General features: G+C 52.7%; 4 protein-coding genes across 4 annotated transcripts, besides 13 other annotated features; 1 reads left to right on the forward strand and 3 right to left on the reverse strand.

Annotated features, from left to right (window-relative positions):
* Positions 1-421: 421 nt before the first annotated feature.
* ACLA_039840 (putative forkhead transcription factor Fkh1/2) lies at positions 422-2773 on the reverse strand (the record flags this gene model as incomplete). The annotated part of the gene is made up of 4 exons (XM_001271193.1): positions 422-494; positions 570-1498; positions 1553-2599; positions 2660-2773. The coding sequence occupies 4 exons, from the start codon at positions 2771-2773 to the stop codon at positions 422-424; spliced, it is 2163 nt and encodes a 720-aa protein (XP_001271194.1).
* A 754-nt stretch (positions 2774-3527) lies between these two features.
* Positions 3528-3557: a microsatellite.
* Positions 3528-3568: a microsatellite.
* A 38-nt stretch (positions 3569-3606) lies between these two features.
* Positions 3607-3646: a microsatellite.
* Positions 3647-5006: 1360 nt separating this feature from the next.
* Positions 5007-5039: a microsatellite.
* Positions 5007-5049: a microsatellite.
* A 48-nt stretch (positions 5050-5097) lies between these two features.
* Positions 5098-5141: a microsatellite.
* Positions 5102-5140: a microsatellite.
* A 36-nt stretch (positions 5142-5177) lies between the features above and the next one.
* Positions 5178-7414, reverse strand: pacC (putative C2H2 transcription factor PacC; the record flags this gene model as incomplete). Its single annotated transcript, XM_001271194.1, has 3 exons — positions 5178-6625; positions 6691-6979; positions 7112-7414. 3 exons carry the CDS (start codon positions 7412-7414, stop codon positions 5178-5180), a joined length of 2040 nt encoding a protein of 679 aa, XP_001271195.1.
* Positions 7415-8738: 1324 nt separating this feature from the next.
* Positions 8739-8781: a microsatellite.
* Positions 8739-8782: a microsatellite.
* A 1161-nt stretch (positions 8783-9943) lies between these two features.
* Positions 9944-10950, forward strand: ACLA_039860 (oxidoreductase, 2OG-Fe(II) oxygenase family; the record flags this gene model as incomplete). Its single annotated transcript, XM_001271195.1, has 2 exons — positions 9944-10272; positions 10356-10950. 2 exons carry the CDS (start codon positions 9944-9946, stop codon positions 10948-10950), a joined length of 924 nt encoding a protein of 307 aa, XP_001271196.1.
* Positions 10951-11253: 303 nt separating this feature from the next.
* On the reverse strand, positions 11254-14654 carry ACLA_039870 (putative C6 transcription factor (Mut3); the record flags this gene model as incomplete). Its single annotated transcript, XM_001271196.1, has 4 exons — positions 11254-12781; positions 12837-13448; positions 13501-14284; positions 14363-14654. The coding sequence occupies 4 exons, from the start codon at positions 14652-14654 to the stop codon at positions 11254-11256; spliced, it is 3216 nt and encodes a 1071-aa protein (XP_001271197.1).
* Positions 11959-11985: a microsatellite.
* Positions 11959-11986: a microsatellite.
* A 410-nt stretch (positions 14655-15064) lies between the features above and the next one.
* Positions 15065-15094: a microsatellite.
* Positions 15095-15099: 5 nt separating this feature from the next.
* Positions 15100-15128: a microsatellite.
* Positions 15129-16174: the final 1046 nt, after the last annotated feature.

The raw sequence follows: 16174 nt of genomic DNA on the forward strand, positions 1-16174 counted from the left end.
ACCAATGTATTTCACGTGTGGGGAAGAAATAAAAAGAAAGATATCATATTACATCTATCGTCCTATATCGTCGCATCGTTGAGTCCCCCGTACCGTACTCCGGTTCATCAGAGAAAGGAAAGAAAAAAAAAAAAAGAAAAGAAAAGGTAAGACAAGCAAGCAAGCACGCACCCAACGCCCTCCCGTTTTGAAGCTCCTGCTGGAAAATGCATCATCAATCCATCCGTCCCTCTATAGTAAGCTATCGGAAAAGAGACTCCTGCTGCCAGAGCAAAGCTCGAAACAACTAGAAAAAACATAAACATGGAGAAAGCAAAGCAAAGCAAAACAGAACACAAAAACAAACGTAATTGTGATCGTGGTGGAAACCTTGAACCGGCACTCGTACTGAGACACTGACACTGACAGTCATGCAGCGAGGTTAAGACGTCGCCGCGCTGGCCCGCGCGGCATTATTCATCTGCCGGTGATATGATCCAATCGGCTGGAAGCCTCTGCATACACGTTAGCAACGTCAACCCGCCAACGACTACCGACCTTCCATCGAGAAAGAAGAGATGACCACCTACCGGGCGAGATCAAATCCGGCATCCTCGTCATCGTCATCGGCCCCCGTCCCCGCCGACGCCATGGGTCTTTCCAGCTTCACCGCCCCATTCAGGCCCGGTCGCACGTCTCCCAGGTCTGCCGCCACCTCAGTACGCAGCGGCGGAAGCGTTCGTCCATGTCCGAGACCGTTCAACGTGCCAGGCTTGCTGGGGCTGACTAGATTTGGCGGCGGAGGGCTGCTACTTGGGAACCCAATCCCCTCGCCAATTTCACCTTTGAGCGGGCTCATGTCCGGAACTGGCCGCGCCGGTGTACTGCCAATGTCTGCAAACTTCCAGAACTGCGCCGGCGAGCTCATCGGCATAAATTTGGACGGGATCTGCGCCGTGCTGGGTGGCGGAAGCCGAGGCTGTTGTCGCTGCGGCGCGGGGGTGATCATCGAGGACGGACCGTCGTCGTAGTACGACGACGACAACACGGGCGGGGAACCGGCAACGTTGTCTGAGAGGCCATATGTACGACTGAGAGCGTTGGTGCCGTTGTTTTTGGTTGCGGAACGCGCAGGCAGCGGAGACGGCTCTTCGTAGTCCCGGGCACTGGCGTTGCGAAGGGGATGATCCGCCCGGGCGGCCCGCGAGCCCCGCTCTGGCGTGTATGCCTCGACGGGGGCTACGGGAAAGGAGCTGAAGCCAGGAGACGAGACAGGCGGGGGGGACTTTTTGCCGTTGAAGACATTCTCTCGACCGTTGGCGCCGCGCGAGACAGGTTCTTTGGTGGCAGGTGACGACGGGGCGGACGATTGGGTCGTTCCTTTGCGCAGCTGCTTCTTCCAGTACTCTTCACGGTACTCCGGCGCGATCTGCCATTTCATTCCCTTGCCGGGCTCATCCGTGCGGCGGGGTACTTTCTGGAACGCTTTATTTAAGGATAGGTTATGTCGAATCGAGTTCTGAATTGGTCAGCGGCCGATGAACTAGATAACAAAAAGAGGGTTCCATCGTACCTGCCATCCGCTCTGGGAATGCCGGTAAAAGGCATACTTGTCCATGATCCAGTTATAGATATTGTTCAACGTGAGTTTTTCCTCCTCGCTGGAGAAGATGGCTTGCGCAATCAATGTGGCGTAGCTATACGGCGGTTTGAGATCCTTGGCCGAGTCCTTGCTGTAGTCAATCTCCTCTGTACTCTCCATCATCATACCGCGATTATACAATGGCGACTGCTTGGCGGTGCGCGCGCCAACCGTGTCAGGGGACCGAGGCGGGGGTGTGACCTGACGTTTGAGGAACTGCGGGGCGGGCGCCAGTGACGGCTGGCCGCTGGTGGCCGGGGCGGCGGCCGGAGTCGCGTTCTGATCGTTGAACGTGGTCGATTGCGAGGGCTGAGGGTGCGAGTGTTGAGACGGGTCCCAGGACAGCAGCTCCTCCTCGCCGTTGGCGATGCGCTGCGCGCGCTCGACGAAGCTGGGATGAATATTGGCCTTGTCGCCGGGCGTAACGAACATCATCTGGGTGTTCGCGATCTCGATGATATCCCCGCACGAGATGATCGCATCGGTGCCGCGCTTGAGGATTACATTGTTCAAGCGGACGCCGTTGCGACCGTTGACGCGGATGTGCCAGGAGGCGGTATCCTCGCCGTCGTAGAAGACCTCGGCATGCAAGCGCGAGACGAACTTGCTGGGACCTAAATCGACGTGGACGTCCGGCAGGGCGCGGGCGGCGATGGTGACAGGGCTCGACTGCTCATCCAGCTTGGGTTCGCGATCCGGTTCGCGACCGATGTTGACATGGAGGGTCTTGACATAATACGTCCAGTTGCGGCCGGCGATCTTCGCATAGGCGCGGATACTCTGGGTGTTCTCGGTCTTGGTGTTGGAGTGGTCCCGCACCACGCGCACTTCTTCGCGGGAGACGTTCAGACACGAAATAACCATATCCACCAGGTCCTGGTTGGCGGACAGTTCGTTCTCGGGCGACGAGTCATCGGCTTCATCGGCGGATTCTTGCGCTTTCACGGGACGGACAGGAGGGGAAGGGCGGTGGTCAACCTATTTCGAAGCAAGGCATGAGCATCAAACAAACCGGGACAGCCTTGCATCCCAACCCACCTTGCGCTTTTTGTTGGAGGGCCGGGTTGGCGACGAGTCCGGAGCCTCCGCGTCTGAAGTTTCCTGCAGTTGAATTTCCTTGCGCCGCGCGCGACGGCGATTCGAGAGAGGCATGGTGAGTGGTTGGGGAGAGTTTCGCAATCGAGTGTTTGTTTGTTTATTGTTGTGGGTTGTTGATATCGATGGAGAAGCTGATAACAGATCTAATCACGAGGGTGGTGGATGATCAATCGCGAAGGAAAAGGATATTCTCCTTTGTATTTAGATTTCTTTTGTTGCTTCTCTCTCTCTGGGAGATCGATCAAAAATGCCGCGGAAATGAAAGACAGGGTCGGATAGACGGAGAGAGAGATAAGCAGGGAAAAGAAAAAGAAAAATAAAATAAAAATAAAATAAAAAACAAAGAGGCGACAACTCCAGAAGGAATCGGAGGGAAGAAAAACTTGAACGGGGGGGGGGTGGGAAATCCCAGCTCCCGTCGCAAAGTCGGATGAACTGAACTACTTCTGGGGGGACAGAGAAAGTAAAGAATCCAAGGAACCGATGACGGGTTTGCCACCGCGCAGAACAAGCGACGCGAACTGTGAGTGGCTGGTGGGAGGGGAAGCCAGCCACAGTTCAAGTTGCATGCAGTTCAGGTAAGGGTAAGGTCGAGAGATAGGGTGGATTGACTATTTGGTGTTATCGGCGAAGAGTGGAGGAGAAGATCAAACAGAAGGATGGAGAATTGGATTGATGGACAGAAGGGGAGAGGGGAGAGGTGAACGACAAAGGGTTGTCCATTCAAGGGAGGAGGAGGATGAAGAAGTAGAGTTCAAAGGAGGAAGCGGAAGAAGAATGGAAGAAGAGAAGAAGAAGACAAGAAGGAATGATGATGATGATGATGATGATGATGATGACTATGATAATAGTTAATGGCGCAGTAACGATAACGAGACCAGACGCGTGAGAGAGAGAGAAAGAGAGAGAGAAAGACAGACAGACAGACACACAATGAGAAAGACACTTACTTCTGGGGCGTGACTGTTACCCGCGTGGGGATCAATCAGATCAGAGTGGGTAAGATCTCAGACTCAAGAGAACAAGCAGTATCTAAACATTCCTGTCGATCAAAACTTAGAGAGACAGTTGATAATTGATCAAAATATTTGGGGTCCTCAATTGAGTCTTAAAAGAAGAAGAGATCAAGACGCCAATACCTCCTCCCATAGTAACCTTACTTCGGGATGGGGTCCTTTTCATGGCTCCAGCCGCCGTAAACAGATTAGAACCACTATGGAGTATCTCGATACTTACTTGGTGGTTACTCAGTTAAAGAGAATCATCAAGGTGGAGCACGACGCAGAAGGAATGGAAGATTAAAGAAAAGAAAAAAGGGAAAAGATCCTCTAATACTAATTATCTCCTCCATATAGTTAGATAGTAGTATAAAGATTGAAGAATGACAGCCACAGTCCTTGCATGCTCTACAGCTACACTAGTTGACGATACTTGCATTACTCTGCAGGGCTGTCCTCGTGCTGTTACCACCTCGACCCTTCAGCCTTCAAGACAATTCCATAGATACATAGATACATAGTAAACTGAATCCATCAACTCCTGTCGACAGAAAATCCAATCCTCATCTCTCATCGCATCCTAACGACACAGGTCAACACCCGGAAGTGGTAATCCTCAAGAAAGCCATTTTGCTGCGACACTGTTCCACATCACCTTCTAGTCTAGACTATTTGTATACATCTAAATCTAGTGCAGTGTAGTATTTCCCGCCATAGACCGTCTGCCTGATGTTATTCTGTTTGCGTCACTGAAATCCGGACGAGGCTTAGTGCGGTCCCCTGCGTCTATACTCTTGTAGAATGAGGAGAAGGACGACTCTCTGGAAAAACTGACACTGTAGCATCCATTATCAGCCTGGAACCTACTAAACATGGTTACAATTCCCAAAGGGGATAGATATCATCACCACTCCCTCTGTAGTTCTAAACATCGCTCTCCTGTCCTGATTTTCCTACAACTACCACCTCGAGGTCCGTGGTGGAGAACTGGTACATCCACAGGCAAAGAATACAACAACAACCAAACAATGACCTGAAAACGGTCATGGCCCAATCAAGTGAGAATCAAATGGTCTACGAGGAGAGAAGAAATCATCGACTTGTTTGGAAGCATTGAGATTGGCCCGAAGAAACACCGTCATCCACACAAACAGGTAAACTAGTCCCAGCCGGCAAAGAAACATTCCAGCAAGGAAAACGATGGTAATCACACAGAACCCAACCCGCCATATTCACAAAGTAGCTACAAAATGATAGAAACAAACAAGTGACAAAAGTAGTCGGAGGGGAAAAAAAAAAAAAAAAAAAAAAAAAAAAAAAAAACAAGAGAAAGGAGCAATAGACGAAGAGGGGAATCAAAGAATCGTCAACAACCCAAGATTTCTTTTTTTTTTTCTTTTTTTTTTCTTTTTTTTTTCTTTTTTCACACACTCTCTCTTTTTCTTTTTCTTTTCCTTAGGTTAACTGTGCATCTTGGTATCCTCATCCCCACCTAATCCACGTAGCGTGGGATACATCACGCTATCATCCGAGGAACTGCGGATGGCATGAGGCGCTACAGGCTCTTCGGCCTTCGTAGGAGCATGATCGGTCTCAACGCCCTCCATGTGGCCATCGTGGCGAATCTCAGGTGAAGCGCGTGCCAGATCACGCCGGGATTCCGCCGTATCGTACTCTTCTCGATCCAGGCGAGAGGCAATGTAGTTGCGCAGGTACTCAAGGAGACGAACCTTCTCAACCCATTGAGAATCTGTCCGCTCGGCCACCTCCGTGGCGGCCTGTGCCGTGCGCAGCGCCGATTCCACATCAGATGAGCTGTTGGAGTGCAGCGCAGGGTCAATGAGATTGGCCGAGATGCGGACAGGGGACGCCGACTGCGATGCAGGCTCTTTGCCAGTGGGAGTACGTTGGCCGTCCTCCTTGCCGTCCTGCCGGATGTCCATGTCAACAGACAGGCGGCGTTCTTCGGGCCGAGCACGCTGCAGGGTGCCGCCCGTGTACCGGCGACGATCATCGTCGAAGATTCCACTGAGAGTCGAAGGGGGAGCAGCGCTCGATATGGTCGGGTAACCAGCGGCCATACTGTCGGCCATGGTGGCAGATGGAAGGCGGGGGTACATGCCCGAGCCACCGTCGTGATGTGGTGGTGAGACACGGTGGACCGAAGACATGGAGACGGGAGAACGTCCAGAGGTATACGACTGGGCGCTCGAGGGCGGTGTTAGCGCCGGAGTGCCGGCGGGAGGCGAGTGGGTAGCAGGGTTGCTCATCATGGTGCTGGCAGAGGTGGTAGCCGTAGCATGGCTGGGGGGGAGCTGGCTGGGTGGGGAGTGCGTGGTGCGGTAGCTCATGCCACCATGGATATAATGAGCTCCGGGTTGGGCGATACCGGCAGCCGCAACATGGTCGTCGTTCTCGTAGATCGTTTCCTGCATCTGCTGGAGGAACTGATCGATGTTGAGCAGATCATTCTTAGTCCGCACATTGCTCATAGGGGGCAAATGGTAGACAGGAGCACCGTGTCCGCCAGGGCTGTAGCCACCGCCGACCGCCACAGGCGCTGGCATCTGCTGATATTCAGGCAGAGGGCCGCCGGTCAGAATCGGCAGAGACAGGTTCTGCAGTCCCAAGAGGCGTTGGCCGACAGCCGCGTACGAGTGGAGATCGAATTGACGTCGCTTCAGATCACCAAAGAACTCGTTCAGCGCGTCATAACCCCTCTTCTTGGATTCGTAGGAGGCATGGCCGTCATGGCCATGGTTGAGAGCATAGTAGACGTTTCCATACGAAGGATTCGCTGGCTGAGGGGGAGGATGGGCTTGATAATACTGAGGGGCGGCATGGCCGTATCCCTGGCTGGGCACAGCATTTAGCGAGGGCTCAAAGTAGTGAGCAGCGGCAGCATAGCCTAGAAAGAGAAGCACGGAACGTCAGCTCTGATATAGCAATAGATTACAAGAGATCGTCGCTCACCTTTACCACTTCCGGGGAACATCATATCCGAATTTCTAGAACCAGGTTCGGGTGACCGGACGAGAACCGAGTCATCAGCGTGCGTCTTGACATGCTTCTTGAGATCTTGAGGACGCTTGAACGCCTTTCCGCAAAACTCGCACTTGTGAGGCTTCAGAGGTACATGGACACGGATGTGCGAGGTGATGTGGTCGCGTTTAACCGTTGTGGTGCGGCAGCTACCCCATTGGCAAGTCAGGTTGAGGTTATTCGTGCTTTTCCGACCGACGTGGCGCTCGCAAATGTGTTCCTAAAAAAGGTATGGTCAGCTTGAGGTCAGAAAAGGGCAGTGCTGTGGTACAAATCGACTACCCCCCAAAGACAATCGCGTCTCCTGATACGAAGATACAAACAGGGGAAAGGGAAAGGGACGTCAACTTACGTAGAGAGACTCTGCAGAAGAACATTTCTCAGAGCAACCTTGCCAAAGGCAGGACAGCTCTTCGCTGAGACGAGGGCTACCATTCATTTGGGGGGTCGCAACCGCCGCGGTCGCAGCAGCTGCGGTCGCGGTCACCGAGGATGTGGGTGTGGCTGTCGACACGGGCGCAGGAGCGGTGGGGGCTGGGAGCTGCGACGATGGCTGCTCCTGAGAGACGGAAGCAGGCATAGGAGCAACTGTCGTCGAGGGAGACACGGCTGTCGCTGTATTGTTATTGTTGTTGTTATCCTGATGTTCTGACATGGTTGCCAAGACAGATTTCTTGTCCCTTTCTTGGGAGCAGCGGAAGACGAAAAAAGGGGGGAAACAGCACAGTCACAAGAGATGCAGACTGTTGCTCAACCCAGATCAGAGACGAAGGAGAGGTATGAATTGACAAAAACGTGTCAAATAATGTGAAATGATTTGGGGGGAGAGAAGACCGGGGGGGGGGGGAGACTTCGATTAAAGGTAATCGGGAAGACGCGGTGAGTCGCCTAAAATAGACAATCAGGCGAGAAAAATAATGTACACTCAGACAGTTCCGAGCACTAGATACCTAGCCCAGACAGGGAGGAAAAGAGAAAGAGAGAGAATATGAGAGAGTACCAGCAGAGAGAGAAAGGGGGGAGGAATATCGGAGGAGGTTTATCCAAATAGGAGGACGAGAGGAAAGTCTTGGTAAAATGTGAACGAAAGGGAGGAGGGAGAGGGGGCAATGCTTGGGTTCTTGTCCTTTTTTTTTTCTGGGGGGGATAGACAGAATAGACTAGATAACTTGTAACCAGGGGGAAAAGGAAAAAGGACAGCAGTACGGAGTAATAATACCAAGAACAGTTCAAGGGAAAAGGAAGAAGGGGGGGGGGGGGGAAAGAGTGAGACTTGGGAAAAAGGCCGAGCCATGCCCAGAAGCCCAGAGAAAACCGCCTACAGCATCGGGCGGAGGGACAACCCAAGACAGGGACAAGACCGGGCCAAGAGCCATGCGGGCCCAAGCCTGAGTGGCGTGCGGCCACGACTGCTGACTGGCTGAGATGACCGTTGGTGGGCTGTGCTGATCGCTTAGAAGATCAGGAATTCAAGGACTGAACCTATCGATGGCTCGGCTGGTATTACCTTGGTAAACGGCGGTAATTTTCGTGCGGTACCGTGGGGACTCTTGACTCCTTGAGGCGCCGTCCGTCTCAGTCCTCCATGTTTTTAAGTTTGTACGGAGTAGATACTGTTTACCTATTGGGCTTTTTACCATTGATCCCTTTTTGTTGGAGACTCGAATGGGAGGCACCCTTGAAAGTTGGCTGGTCAGGAGGGATGAAAGGATTACTTCATATTATTATTATTATCTTTATTCATCAGAGAAGAATTTCGATGCAAAATAAGCCCATAGTGTCGAAAGAAACAGGTCTCTCGAATGGGGCCACAAGTCTAGTTGGAGCAGTTGGCACTTGGCACAGTAGTTAAATGAGCAAAAACCAAGTCATACCGATGGCTTACTGTTATATTACAAGATGGCTTCAACCTTCAAACCCCGCATGATAATTGATACCCCGGGGAGTAAGAGTAAAAGCATGTGTATTATTATTATTATTAGTAGTAGTAGTAGTAGTAGTAGTAGTAGTAGTAGTATTAGTATTCTGATTGTCGTGACACAGACTGTTGAGATGGCAAGAATATTAATAATCCCATCTTGGACAGAGCAAAGAAAAGACCAAGATTTTCCTCTCAGTTGGGAACCGACAACCACAGTGCTCTCTCTTGGCAACTTGTCTCCCGCCCCGTGGGTGAAGTCTTGGGACCTGAGACCTGAGAGTCAAAGTGGACTCATGATTCATGGGGGTTGCAAGAAAAAGCAGTCATCAGCAGTAGTCAACTCCAAGGATGATGACAGAAAGGCATCATCACAAGCTGCTCGTGTTGGTCGAATCCTCTCGGAAGGAGAAATGCAATTCTCGCTGAGAGTGCCAGCTTAAGACCGGCTGAGTGTAGCCCGATCATCTCCGAGGTCTATCATATTAATTATTAACTAAGAGCCAGCACAGTCATCCCATAGGATATCGCCCAAGCCAATTATAACGTGATCAGCACCAGAGACCATTGGTCACAAGACCCGCGTCCAGCGAGAACCTGAGGCATCCTATGAAGGTCTAACAATATCACTTAAGTAACGATCACGGTGGCCATTGGACACATGCAATGGCTGTGGTGTAAAAGCCTTGACATTTGACAAGTTTAAACACGCATCCTAGGCAACAGGATATTACCTCTTCTTCAGTGACTAACTCGAAACGGCCTGGAGGTTCTACAAGGGGGGAGAGAGAGATGCAGTCTTCAAGCCAAGAATTTCATCATGGGCTAGACCCGAGAAATCGCATAACAGCAAAGCATTACTCCTGAGCTCGTTGCAGTTAGTAGTAAAGTCGTTGGACTTGATCAACTTGCACAGTCTAGGTTGAGAGTCTAGACTTGTGCTGTGCAAAGGATTCAAAAGTATGGTGTCCAAAATCAGGCAATCAGGCCACCAACTCCACTCTGGATCTCCAACCTCAACTCCAACAAAAATTCAAACAAACAACATCCAGGCACAACGCGTTGCAATGGCAGGATAGAGCTCCCATCAACCTTTCTTTCTTTTTGTCTGTGATTGCATGAGTTATTCATTCTATCGTTCAATGGCACAGTCCATCATTCCCTCCTCATCCCTCGTTTCCTTCAGTCTTTGCATTATATAGACCATTATTCCTCCATATCCACAACTGTAGATACGGAGTATACAATACGACGAGCCTTCAAACCATGCCACTCAAGCTCTCCACGCTTCTCACCTCTCTCTTCTACCTTCTCCCGCTCTACCTCTTTGTCCTCGCCCCATTCCTCCGCCAAGTCTTCCCTCCTACCGACCCATCCTCCTCCCCCCATGACGCAGACCAAGACCTCGACCAAGACACCACCCAAGATCCCGCTCTCAACCTCCTCGACGACACCTTCATCAGCATCGACGATGGCATCACCCCAACCTGCCCGGCCCCATCATACCGCACCCACGTCCTCTCCCACTCCCCGCTAGTAATCTACATCGAGAACTTCCTCACCGCAGACGAAGCAACCCACCTCGTCAACACCAGGTACCTCCTCCCGTTCCACTTCCCCCCCCCCTTCCTTCACCAACAATTCCTCCCAACTAACAACCCCTCCCAATCTCCAAAAGCCTCCCAAACTACACCCCTAGCATCATCTACACCGGCTCCACCCCACGCATCGACCCCTCCACCCGCCTCTCCGACCGCGCCCTTCTCCCCCGCGACACTCCCGTCCGCTGCCTCGAGGCGCGCGCCCGCGCCTTCCAGGGCTGGCGCCCCCACCTCTACATCGAGCGCATGTGGGCCCAGCGCTACAACGCCTCCGGCCACTACCGCCACCACTACGACTGGGCCGGCTCCATGCAGCATGGCGGCGACCGCGCCAGCACCTTCATGGTCTACCTGGCAGCGGAGTGTGAGGGCGGGGGCACGAATTTCCCGCGGCTGCGCATGCCGCGCGCGCGGGAGTGGTGCCGGTTTCTGGAGTGTGAAAATGAAGATGAAGGTGAAGATGGGAATGAGGGTGATGGTGGGAAGGGGAAGAGGAAGGGGAGGGAGGGTGTTACCTTCAAGCCGATCCAGGGGAATGCTATCTTCTGGGAGAATCTGAGGCCCGATGGCTCGGGGTACCCGGAGACGTGGCATGCGGCGTTGCCGGTGACGGCGGGGACCAAGGTGGGCTTGAATATCTGGAGTTGGTATCAGCCGCCTCGGAGGAGGTAGGAAGGAGTGAGTAGAGAGAGTTCTGTAACACAGTGTACATTATAGAGAGAGAGACCCAGACATAGAAGGCCTTGTAGAAGTAAAGTATAGAATAGAATCAGATCATGATTGATATTAGACTACCAAGGAGTAAGTATATCAACCTAGCACAAATTATTCGCAGCCCCCGCCCCCCACATATATACCATTCCAAAACGCCAAGCAGATGACATGACCATACACCATTCCTCATTATCATAGAAACACAAAATCGAAATCGCAAAGTTCCTTTGCTTTTGTAAAGGTCAAGCGAGACAAGACAGATCAACTTCCCACATTCATCCACTGGATCCAGTCATCATTGGCCAGTCCCCCATTCGCCCGATGGACGTCGCCGTTCCCGAAGATATCGTCCAGCGGAAGAAGCCCCAGGTCCAGCCCGCCGGCCATGGCATTGCTATCCTCCAACCCCATGCCGAAGTGATGCGACTCGTTCGTCGTCGGCATCGGCGGCTGTGCAGATCCGTCTGCCTCGAATCCCTGCGGCTGGAAGTTGTATCCCTGCCACATGAAGTTCTGGTTGGGGATGGATACCAGGTCTGGGCTGTTGACCGCCTCGGCGCCGCTGCCGGGCGTCGAGCCGTGCGAGACCGGGGACTGCAGTCGCGACTGGTTCATAGTCTGCTGTTTCTGTGGCGCAACCCGATGCGGCAGAGAGCCGTTGATCCCGGCTGAGTTCCCGTTCGTGAAGATGGGGAAGTGGCCAAAGTTATCAAACGTCGGGGTGGACACCGCGCCCATCGACAAGTCAGTCGTCGTGGTCGCCGGCAGCCCGTGCGGGGTTTGGTCAAAGCCCACATGATTGCCTGGCTGAAGTCCCATCCCGTCAGCCCGAGAATGGTCATCTTCAAGGGTAGACATCGGCTGCGTGGGGTATGCGAACGGGTCATCGGACGGGAACATGATAGGCATGAGGTCAGGTAGTAGATTTCCGGTGTTATTGAACTGCTGTGGAGAGAATGGTCTCGTCGACGACGACGACGACGACGACGACGACTGCATCATAGGCATTGAAGATGCTGTTGCTGTTGTTGTCGTCGTCGCCGCCCGGGCTTGGTCGGTGATGAAAGGCTCGGCCGAAGTTGCAGGCGTCTCGGCTGCAGCCTCTGACGGAGATGGAACCCACGTCGGGGTATGGACTGGGGGTTTCCTGCCTTTGTTGCCAAAGCTCGCGCTGTCGTCCTGGCTCTTCGGCGTGTTAGTCGCCTCAGCCTTGCTTGGGCGCGTCAGAAGCTGAAGAGGGAAAGTGCTAGCTCGCTGCGGGGGGCCCATCTCGGGTGTCAAAGGGTTCTTTATGTTGGCAGCAGCAGGCCGCGTGACCGGCGTGGGGGCAGGTCGCTTGAGGTTCACCGGCTTGACGGAACTCTGGCGGTTCTTGAGGAGTTCCGGAAGGTTTTTGAATAGGCAGTTGAGACTCTGGGAGCAGCGATCGGCCGCCAGACTTTTCTTTGCCAACCCGGCCAACGTGTTCTTGCCCTCCATGGCATCTTTCAAGACGCCATCCTTGGCCGTCGGTGAGTCAGGATTCTCAAGCACAAAGAAGATCAAGGAGAGGATAGCGAAGTAAGTGGTGTACATGGTGAACCAGAAGGAACCTTTCAGCAACCCCCGCTTCTGCATGCCAGTCGTGATGTGGACGATGTTCCGCGACACACTCACGCATGCGGCGGCGCAGGCGTAGGACCGTCGATCCACGCCGCGGGCTTGCGAGCCGCTGGAGACGTAGTGCAGGAAGGGACGGTACATGACGACCTGCACATGCGCATAACTGATGCGCAGTAGCTGGCGGACCCTGTAGTTGAAATTAGTTTTCTTTGGAGCAATAGAATTGAGGGCAACGTGCGTACCGTTCAAGTTGGGGAGACACCTCGGTCCCGGGGCGAAGAGCCGCCGGCAATTCTTCCATCCAGGTCTGCAGATCACGTTCAATCTCACGGATCTTCGAGTGGCTGACCATGTAGCGCAGGTCGGACTTGGAGCGGTGCATAGCATTCTTCACCGGATAGATGTATTTCACCACTTTGAGGATGATGTTCGACAGGCGGGTATGGGCATTGCAGCCCGCCATCAAGGGGGTATAATCGGACGGCATCGGCAAGATCCCGTCCTTTGTGATGAATTGTCCATCGACATCGATCGGGTACTCTTGGTCGATATCGTCATCGCTCAGCATCTGGGGGAGCCCCAAAAGCGTGCTCACGTAAACATCCATTTTGCGGACGACCCAGAAGATACGCTTCCGCAGCTCTCGCTCGATCGGATTGAAATTAGCCGTGACCGACCGATGCAAACCCAACCGGAGCGCCGAACGGAGCGCAATTCCCACATATGAATAGCAAGTGCTCAATTTGGCAGAAGATTGTAGGAAGAGGACCATGAAACAGATGGCTTGTAACGACGTCAGGTCACGGCAATCGGTGATATCCAAGAGCTGCCGGCCGGCTTTGAAGTATTGGAATCTGCGCGGGGTCAGTTTGTTGACTGTGGTGCTGGAATGGAGATGCGACCTACCCATGTCCAATGGCGCCTTCATAGCCGGAAAGATCCAGGGTACCAGCCCCGTCATCTGCGAACAGACATCCCACCGACATGACGATGTACAGAAGTGGCAGAAAGCAATTTTCCTCGTTACCGAACTGTTCCGGTGGAGTATCGTAGATTCGCTCCAGCATGGTAAAGAAGGAGGGCTCGTGCACGAAACGCATCATGGAGCAGCCCTCGTACAAGGCGTGGTGGCACAGATGTCGTGCAACCTCTCGCGAGGGGAGATCGTGAGTCGGGGGTAACGAAGAATCGGACGGCGACTCAGACACTGATTTGGGGCTCTCCAGGATCTGGGGCAGCGGGGGCGTGCGGAAGGTGGGTGGCTGCATCTCTGTGTCTCCAAGCTGCTTGCGCAACCGCCGCAGGAATATGATACCCGAGGTATGACCGTGGTAATCCCAGTGACCTTGGTCATCCAGATCTAGACAGCCGGAGTTCTCGACCATAGACTCCAGCAGCGACTCATCGCCCGCACCCGCGTCCAAAGCATCCGACGCGGGTTCCGGAGCCGTTGACGGTTTGGGCGCACTTGGGATGGGCGGCGGCGGGGCTGGCAGCGACTGTTTCTCCTTCTTGATCGTGGTGAGCATCTGTTCTGTCGCATGCACATCGAATTGGGGGTCGTCCAAGTTCAGATCGGGGAGGACGACGCGGAGGAGAGCCTCGGCCTTGTGCAGACGATTCTCGAGAGCCTCGACATACTGAGGGGCGGGGTTTCTGCGCCGGTTCGAAGGCTGATCGTAGGTACACTCTATCACGCACGACGCCTGAATCAGGAGGGGAAGGCCGGGAATTTAATCGATTGAAAAAACGGCTTAGAAAGACATACCATAGCTATAGACCGTGCAATGAGTACACGGCTGTTTCCCATCGCATTTGATTTTCTTGCGGCGACATTCGTCACAGGCGCGGGTTACCCGGCGCCGCTTCTGCATGGGAAGCGGCTCCTTGGGCTTCACCTCCGACAGCGAGCCATAACTCGAAGGGATATCATGCGAATGCACCGATGTCGCCGACGAATCTGCTACCTCATGGTTGTAGTACTGAGTATCCGGTGCAGGATCGTCCTCGTTGGAGGGCTCGGCGGGAGCGCCGTGACACGGGCTGGTATTGGCGGTCATTTGGAACGATGACGTTGGCGGAAGTATTCATGTAAGGGGGGGGGGGGGGAAAGAAGAAAAAAGAACGGGAAGAATGAATTGATAGATGAAGGGACCCGCGTGGCGATGCAGGATCTATCGCACACGAGGGGCAGATCGGGAGAATTATCCAAAGGTCATGGAAGGCACACACAGACACACAAAACCAAAGAGTTGTGTCAGACAGAATGGGAGGAGAGAGAGAGAGAGAGAAGAAGAAGAAAGGAAGAAGGGAGAGAGAGAGAAAAATAGACGAAGTAATTAATCTCCGCGGATAAATTCCACGTTTATTATTTGGTTCTTCGTGTCAGTCAAGTTCAGTCTCTGTTAGTTCGGCTTTGATAAGATCGGATTCTCCCGACAAGCAACGTCAGGATCTATACTGAAATAGGTGAGCAGGATGAGCAGGATGAGCAGGATGAGTCAAAAAAAGAAAAAGAAGAAGAAGAAGAAGAAAGCTTACTCAACCAGAGGGAAAAGGCGCAGGATGAAAAACGCGGGATATGAATGATGATTCAAGAGAGACAAATACTAATGAACGATAATCAATCAATGGTAAGCGGGCGATCTCCAAGTCAGTCGACGTCCCACCGTGTGTGGCTTTTTCCTCTGGTTTGGTTGGAGAGAGGGAGAGAAAGCAGCTCGGAAAAAGATTGAGACACACAAAGAGAAAAAGAAACAGGATCGACGATGGTCACTAGACTGGACGATGGGGCCGAGAACGAGTCTAGAAAAGGAGAAGAAGACGAGCGGAATTGGCAGACGGAGAGATGCTGGATCGACTAAGTGGGATTCGATGACGAGGATGGCCGAGGATGACAGAGGATGACAGGCAAAAAAGATTTGATTCAGAGGAGACACCAAAGGCTTGGCTGCGATTAGTGGTTATAGAGATATAGATATAGATATTGATTCATTAATCATAATAGGTTACAATATTGATACCGTCGAGGACCTTACGAGGGTCAATTGAAGGGGAGACTGACTTTTGTTCATCCATTCAACCGGATTTTATATATTCACCTACACACCCCTGGATCCTCTCCCCTAATAATATGAGCCTAGTTTCTGTGTTGCAAGCTTGAATCCTGTTCCCTTCCGGTGAAGATGGATGACTTTTCTAGGGTAATGCTTTCCTGCACATTAGTTTGCTGGCGACCCTTTAAAAGATAGGATTCTGAACAGTCTCATCAAAAGACTCTCCTCGTCGGGTGACGATGGATGGCATGCCGCTTCCTTATTCCATCAGAGGTCGCGGAATACTAGCACTGCTCTCAGAATTGGACATGCACCGTGGCAGTTGCGTGCCACACCAAGTCCGCCTAGATGAAGCTGCTTTGGCCTGGATTGCGGGATATATGGCCATGGCTTGATCATATGTCTCGTGTGAAGTCCAGCCATCCCTGCCCATGATTTCCTGATCAGGCGTCCCAGAAGCTTTGTACTTCATTTCCAAACCTTCCCCATCTTCGTATATTCAGAGAAACCCATTATTATTCAGG

Source organism: Aspergillus clavatus, genomic scaffold (genome assembly GCF_000002715.2).
Source record: "Aspergillus clavatus NRRL 1 1099423829802 genomic scaffold, whole genome shotgun sequence".
Lineage (NCBI taxonomy): Eukaryota > Fungi > Ascomycota > Eurotiomycetes > Eurotiales > Aspergillaceae > Aspergillus > Aspergillus clavatus.